This window comes from Crassostrea angulata, chromosome 2, assembly GCF_025612915.1.
Source record: "Crassostrea angulata isolate pt1a10 chromosome 2, ASM2561291v2, whole genome shotgun sequence".
Lineage (NCBI taxonomy): Eukaryota > Metazoa > Mollusca > Bivalvia > Ostreida > Ostreidae > Magallana > Magallana angulata.
Window position 1 is genome coordinate 63,997,259 of NC_069112.1, and position 8,334 is coordinate 64,005,592.

An 8,334-nucleotide genomic window follows, 5' to 3' on the forward strand; every position below is an offset into this window, starting at 1 on the left:
AGATAATATCTTTATCTCGCAAGAAACATCGATAAAGGATTTTATTGCGTCAGTAAGTATTGTGGCAACGCACTTGCTAGTTGGAAAAAAAATTGGCACTATATGTCTTTAAAAATCATTCTCTCAATACCCACTTACTTGAAATGCCAATATTTACATAAATGCTTGTTTATATAGTGAAGATTCTAAATAGCATCGATAGACATTTACGTCATAATTTATGCGCATAAATTAAAATAAGTTTCTCGCTAGAGGCGCTACGGTCGGTTCGGACAAAAGTTACGATGGTGGCCAATTTGTTATTAGAGGAGGACGTTCCCGGGGCAAAGTTTGTTCACGCCTCTGTAGAGGAACACACAAATATTCAGTTAAAAAGGTGGTTGAAATGTCGGGGTCTTCCTACTTCTGGAAAACGACCGGATTTAATAGAAAGGTACCCAAAGTCTGATTACGTTTTATGTAAACAACACAAGTCATGGCTATCGCGAATGAAACAATAACGTAAACAATGAAATATTTAAAAAAATAATCTCAGTAATGTTTCGTGTCAGTTAAATGGATACATGATTGCATCTACAAAAACACATGTTTTGACCTTTTTGCCAGTAAAATTAACGATTTTTATAATATTATACAGATGTCAGAATGCTGTAAACAACAACGTGAAAATTGATCTGAAAGTTGACGATGGTAAATGGCTGAATCTTAAAAAGAATCCAACGCCTGCTGAATCCCAAGTTCCCTATGTTCCAATTCAAGGCTGGAAGAAGTTTCCATCTGTATCTATACCAAAACATTTTAATCATGGGTATATCTACTATTACCTTGTGGAAGTAGCATCAGTAGAGCGTGACTCAAACAGGTCTGATGATGACTGTGAAGATGATGTACATACTAGCAAACCATTTACTAAGGGTATGAATCTCTTTAGGAGTGGTCATGTGAAAAACATACAAGATGTCAGTTGTAAAGGACACTATTTTGTCAAAGCATCAGTGTTGGCTTCCTACTCACAACATTCCTACAACTGTACAGTAACATTATCCAAATCATCTGGATCAATATTAGAGGGAACATGTACTTGCTCTGCTTCTGGCATGGGCAACATCATATCTAACACCAGGGGATACTCGCACAAGGGGCAGCAAATACCGTCAGCCACAAACATACAAAGACGTGTATAAGTTCTCCTTCTTCCCAAGGACCATCAGGGACTGGAACAGCCTATAAGATGACGTTAAAGAAGCCAGTACCATCGATGGCTTCAAGAAGCAGCTAAACAACACCTTAGCTGTGTCCTATGACCCTTAAGTGACATGCAGACCATTGTTTTTATCCGATTTTAACTGTAAATAGGAGGCTTTTAGCTGTGTTCGATGCGTGCTATAACACTCGGAAACCGAGGCCAGCACATTATAGGAAGAAGAAGAAGAAGAAGAGGCATCGTATATAGTATGCCTCTGAAAATGACTGTGTACACATGTCATGTGAAGAGAGACTGACTGCAAAGTTATAGTGCAGTAATTAATTTTAATTAAATTTGGTGTCAAAACAAGTTTGCTGTAATGGCATATTTTTGCCTGTTTCTTGCCCCCCCCCCCACCCCCCCCCCCCTCCAAACAGTTTATCTCTGTACAAAGGAAAAAAAATAAAACAGGTGTTAGAACTGCCTTGTGAATCTATAATTCTTATAAAAGCTTGTGAAGGTCAGCCTCTCAAAAAAGTAGAAAAAAAACAGAAAAATATGAATGAATATACATTAATGAAATACAAATAAAATGGAATAATACTTGTTGGTGTAGATTTCATGAGAATTCATTAACTATTATAGTACATAACATGCAGTACATTTCATCATTTGGTTATATTATTTTTACGCGCAGTGATTTCGCGCTGGCTGTGGCGCTGTTACGTCGCACCGTGCACCAACTCTCGCGCAAGTTCATAGTGCGTAGGAATACAAGGTATACTGATATTTGAGAGCATGTTGGTTTTATGTGTTTTTGTGTCCTATATAGTTGAATGAATTTACAGTTAATGTACTTCAGTCGTTGGATAAAAGAAAGAAAAAAATTGTCTCATATTGGAGTTTGAGTCTGACATCATCATTATTATTTTATGCAGTCTATGATTTTCCTAAAAGCAATGGTGGTTTTGACCAATTGATAAAAGAGGCGTCTAGATTTCAATCCTGTCTGTTTTGGTCGCTAAGGTTCGACCAATTAACAAATGGGGCATGTTGATATCGGTCCTGTTAGTTTCTATTGAATTACATGTAGCTAGTTACTTTCTATAGAGCTATAAATAAACTAAAGTTTCAGTAAGAAATAGAGGGAATCATACTCGATCCATGTAAATATAGACATACCAAACCCGTAAGCCATTATGGCCCTTCAAGCCTTTGATTTCATTGTATATATTATATATTTATGCTTATTTACTCTTTATTTACTACCTATCTATTCACTTATAAAATGTACCTCTGACTTTTGATATGTTTATATACTGAATGACCTCATGTATCATTTCATGGTTTGAGTGAATAAACTGAATTGAATTGCTAGGACTTATTAGTTCCTACTCTGGTCAGGGGCCACAATTTGGCCCTATTCCCAATTGAAAATACCCTTAATAGATAGGTTCAATTTTTTTTTTAATTTAGCAGTATTTTTTCTCAAATGGTGAACAGTGCTTAGGCCTAAGAAAAAAAAAATTGTTTCCGCTTTCCTGACCGACCCTAGCTTTTACCCCCCGACTCAAAACTTTTAAAAAGGTTTTTTGAGGGAAAAACGTTTATTTATCCGATTTGGAAAAGAAATTACTCAAAATGTTGGTCACAAAAACGCTTGAAGCAGTTACTCTTCTCACAGTGTTTTCTTAAGACCAGCTTTATAGTCAGGAATGATAGACCGACCAACCCTACTTTTTTTCAGCATGAAAGCGGAAACAAACCATTTTTTTGGGTTAGGTCTTATTTGCTGATTTCTATTGTAAAAATACTTTGTAAATTAACCAAAGTGACCAAATCTTCTTCCATAAAAATAAAAATCTTCAATATTTCACCTTTACACTATCAATGGGAATTCTAATTATTTCATCCAAATCAAATAAAAGTTTTATCATAAAGAAAGAACTTAAAATCATATTAAGATAATATCATATAATTAATTCCATACTTTACAGACTGTAGAGGAAGATGCTCCAGTGCCATTTGAGGGAGAAATTACATCCGTATGCTTCGAAAGGTACATGAAACTGTTATCTTTGCCTCCAACACCAATGACAAAAGCCTGAAGGAGTGTATTAATGATTTGCATACAACAGGGGTTTTTGTCCTATTTTATAGCTGCATGGGTCCACTGTACTGAGAATTGAAAAACAAGAAAGTATTCAAAATGAGGCAAATTTTAAAAACTTCCTAGTTTTATTATTAATGCTATAAAGAAAAAAAATGGGGTGTTAATGAAGACATCTAACCAAGAATTTTCCTTTTAATGAATTTAATAGTATTTCATTCACAGATCTTAAACCTTATTAAAGCCCTCCAAATATGATGGAAACAGTAACTTGAGTTGGGACAGACCACGATAACAGTTTTTACTATATAAATACAAAATTACACTTTATAATACTGGCATTAGACCAAGTCTCGTCAAACACCAATTATCACCAGTGCATAACATCATTTTTTATGTATATTGCATACCCCTAACCCCTTTACTACCATAACTGTGTCACTTTCTTGAAACTTGTCGTCCTTTAAAAACAAGTGCAATTACGACGTCATTTTTAGCATCTTGGAAATCTTCATCCAAATGTCAACAATTTTACAACTGATAAATTCAAAAATGGGTCAAAACATAACAAGTTTACACCTTGTTCATATTATACACCATTTAACATGTTTATTACATAAAATCAGCTAGCACTAAAACATTGATATCCATGAAATGCAGGCCCTTAAATCATTAGCAATGGACAATCATTTTTAGAGATATCAAGGTGAACTATTTCACAAAATACATTTTTGATTTAGGATTTTAGGCCCCTAATACATTTCTTTCAGTCTGCATTAGCATTTATGCACTACACTTGATGATAACACTAAATCGCTCATGCAGTAACTTTTGCCTTTTACTGGGTTTAGACATATACATTATATCAATTTTTACATATGCTACATTTAAAAAATGTAATCAAAAAATAAGTATTTATTAAAGGTCATATGAAACGATATCCTGACCATATTGAGTTATATACCGGAATGAGTTCATAAGTGCCTATTTAATAAGACTGACATTGTTTTTTGGATATATTATGCAAAACGTGAGCGCCACAGTCGATCAAAATTACTTAATCGGGAAAAGGAACATTGACTTACGCGGCTTACCTCCCTTGCTTATGACGTCAGTAAGACCCAATCGCCTTATAAAGCTATGTTGTGAATACAAATATCCATGTCATTTTGCAGCATTTTAAAAGAAAAAAATACTATTTTATATAAAAACTTGTATAATTATACAATAATCAACCACGTCAGTATTTTTTCTCTCAAGAAATGAAATCGTGTGCGTTTTTATTTACATGTAATAGCGTGTACATAATGATATTCAGTTTCGAGACTGCAGGGAGAATAAATGATTTTCTTCATAGATCCACATGCAATTGTAATATAAATTTAATAAAAGCATATTTATATGTTTTATTTTGATCTTTTTAATGAAATTGACAAATTCAAAAATAAGTCTGATCGTTTTTTCCCATTTGCACGTTCATGCAATTCATTAAGATTTTTTTTTCTTAACAACTTGTAGGCCTCACTGTGCCTCATTCGCTTCACGATTATATTGTTTGTTTCACTTTCAAATTCACAAATATGTTACCATTTAATTATTTTTAGTCTAAGAGAAATTTCTTCAAATGTTTTGTTTTTGAAACGTGTACTTGAACGTGTATGTGCGGTGTTTACTCACAGATCCCTTTTATCTCACTTTCTTCCGCAATGTTTTCTTTCGGGTTTTTTTTTTTTCATTATTGATGCTTGTTCTTAATAAAATCTGTTGATTATCTTCACATTCGTTCACAACTATTTTTATCAAACAACCGATTATTTTACCGATACATTTCTAAATCCTTAAATGCCATATTTCCGCGATCTAATTTAATAAAACGTTAATACACGTGTACACAAAGTATTTTCTAAAGATATTGCTACATGTAAATATATCAATAAGTCAGAAATTTATATTATTTCGAAATAAAATTTAAGAATAATTTTGCGGCATTTTATAGCAGCTCTTAAATACAAACTATGTACACAATGCCTCAAACATTTTCATTGGCCTGCCTTATATACTTTTTTATGTGACAAAATAAATCAAATCAATTTAAATGCTTTAATTCCCTTTAAATGTAGCTCAATCATTATACGTACCGAAGAAGAAAATGATGTTTCTATTTCAAAAGGATAAGGATAATTCATTAATCAGCTGTAAATGTTTGAGCATTTCTTTCGTTAAATTTCCACTCCAGAACGGGATCTTCATCATGATTTTACTTTTGTGAGAAGCTGATATTAGATTTATTCATTAACGACCAATTAAAACTAAGTCATCTGTAGGCTACTACGAAATCAAATGATCTCATTTGAAAAGAAAGACACGTTCATATATGCAAAAATTACTAAAATTTAATCGATAAACTACTGTAAAATTACACTAGTTTTAACGCATTGTTTACATCGGTGGGTCTTTGTGACGTCATAAATCCACAAAATCAAGAACGATAAGCGGGCAAGAATTTTTTCAGGTGCTCAGTTTTCACGGTTATTTCTCAGTAATGCAAAGGCAAAAAAATCTTACATCATGTATTTTAACATTTGTTTATACCAAGCTTTATATTCATGAAAGAAAATCATGGTGTTAAAAATCGTTTCATATGACCTTTAATGATATAAAATATTTGAAATATGTAAGGACAAAAATCAACTAAACTAAATTGTTAATGTGTCTTCATCACCTGACATATCAAAGAGCATGTGCCTGACACAGTTATAGGTTCCTGAGTTATTAAAACCATGTTTGAAAAATGTCATATATTTGGTATGGTAAAATATCGGCCCCCAATTTTAACCAATTTATTGATAGAATCGAACTAAAATCAAATCTTCATAAATCAAAGTACAGAGGATGCATATTACTTTAATTTTGATTTTGACTAGTCATTCGCTGCTTATCTCTGAGTTCACCTATTAAATAACCCAATTTCCAGAATTTTGCAAACAAATGAAAATATTGTCACTTTTTCTTTATATTTTGCAATATATTATATTTCGGAAGTATAGAGCTCAGGTCTGCTCAAATATGATTAAAACATGATTGTTTTCTTCATATAATTATACACATCAAATTAGAAAATGGTACTTGAGCAAGCCTGCACAAAATATTTCCCAGTCAAAAAACCATTGCAAAACACCCATATTTTGCTACAAAAAATCAGTTCATCAAAATAAGTATCTTCGTGATGTCATTTCTACATGATGGCGTCACTGTGCAGGGTGATAATCTTTACACAATATGATTACAACTAGCTTCCATCTAATGAAAGGCTTAAAGCTCTTTATGAGGGTGAAAATGCATAATAATGCACATAGTCCTTTATAATTTATAATGTTCAGGTTATATTTAGTTATTGCAAATAAAAAACCCCCACAAATAACAGAAACGCAGGATATTTTCAATTCTGCTTATGGTGACGAAATTTGGGTACTCGAGAGATATAATTCTATATGTTGATAAAATGAAATAGTTTAATTCTGATTGTAACACATAATTTGATTGGTTAAACAAGTTCTTATATATTTCATATACTATAAATTCAATTCATTCGTTAAATAACATTGCACAGATGAAAAATGGTCCTTGGCTAGAATTTGTAATATGTAATCATATATTCTTACCAAAAAATGCAATATTTAAAGTTGTAACATTGCCCGGTTTCATGTAAATCAATTTAAGCAAGTCCAATCCAGTGGTATTATTGTCCCCAATAAGTTCATCAGACATGCAAATAAAAAACAAAACAATTGTTATAAATGTATTAACAACTTATCTAAATAATAATCCAATAGTATAAAATCCAGATTTGTGTTCATATATTGAAACTTGCACTAAGTATGTGTACCTCATAGTCTCTAAATTGAGCTAATTCCAATCTTATAGTTGTTTTTTTTTTATTCACAGCAACCTGGTCGAAATGCAGGACAACTTGTTTTCTGTTTCCCGCCAACATCGTTTCAAGGCAACCAGTTCAGGGAGGGGGTTAAAGTGATTGAAAGAAGGAGACTGTCCTTCGTGGAGGAAATGTAAGCAGCTGCTGCAAAGTTAGAAAAAATAATCTTACCGAGACCAGGCTACGCTCAGGTCACAGAATTCATCCCATATACTTGCAATTTATCTGGTTCGCGTCGATTTAAAGTCTGTTAAAAAATAATCTCCAGGGGAATAACACATTTTTATAAATTACAAACCTTTTTGAACATGCATATGTAGTTAAGTCCACGAAATATTTATTTAATAAGTCGTAACAAGGCATTTTGTTAACATTTGAATTTGCCAAACTGCATTCGGAATGTTTCGTATTTTATCATTAACATGACGACCCCCGTAAACAGCGAATTTTCAAACATAATTTAACAGTTAATGTGGTAAAATGGGATTATAAAAGAGCAACATTGTAGATATTTGAGACTATTCATACGAAATTTTAAGCGAGATAGAGCGCAATATATTTTTTATTTGCTACGAAGCGAGTATATGGGACGGATTCTATCGTTAAATCGGGCTCGTAGGACATCATTTTAACGATGGAATATTTACTGAAAACTTTTAATGCATGAATGTCCTTTAAATGCTTTCAAATATTTGCCTCTTCTTGTTGTTTTTAGATCCCAAGTTTAAAACAAAATGTCCTTTCATTGCCACTTCTTGTTTCCAGATCACAGGTTTCATGAGGACAACTAAAAATTCGATGCGCAATTTGAAGACGCGCCACAGCCAATCCACGTGACCCCATCCGACCAACCAACGGCGGGGTCGGTGTAAAATAAGTCCCTCATGTCCTATTTCGCCTTTACCTTATTTTGCGGCTATTTTTTTTAAATATACCAAAATGCGTCTTTTTTTTTGTCATTTGTATTTTTATGCTTCATAAAAAATGGTCAATTTTCCTTCCCCGGTGTAAATGAAACGTTAGTCCCGAGAAATCTACTATGTTTTTCGATTTCCGGTTTTTGTTTTGCCAACCCTAGTTTTCAAATTAAATAAACATATTTCT

At 32.8% G+C, this 8,334-nt stretch overlaps 1 protein-coding gene across 1 annotated transcript; it reads left to right on the forward strand.

Annotated features, from left to right (window-relative positions):
* Positions 1–268: 268 nt before the first annotated feature.
* On the forward strand, positions 269–7,367 carry LOC128174681 (uncharacterized). The gene is made up of 3 exons (XM_052840173.1): positions 269–433; positions 638–959; positions 7,242–7,367. Exons 1-3 carry the CDS (start codon positions 285–287, stop codon positions 7,365–7,367), a joined length of 597 nt encoding a protein of 198 aa, XP_052696133.1. The 5' UTR covers positions 269–284.
* The last annotated feature ends 967 nt before the right edge of the window (positions 7,368–8,334 follow it).

Coding starts and splice junctions, on each gene's coding strand:
- LOC128174681 (XM_052840173.1), top strand. CDS start 285: ATGGTGGCCAATTTGTTATTAGAGGAGGACGTTCCCGGGGCAAAGTTT. Junction 434..637: donor CGACCGGATTTAATAGAAAG/GTACCCAAAGTC, acceptor AATATTATACAG/ATGTCAGAATGCTGTAAACA. Junction 960..7,241: donor ATGTGAAAAACATACAAGAT/GTCAGTTGTAAA, acceptor TTTTATTCACAG/CAACCTGGTCGAAATGCAGG.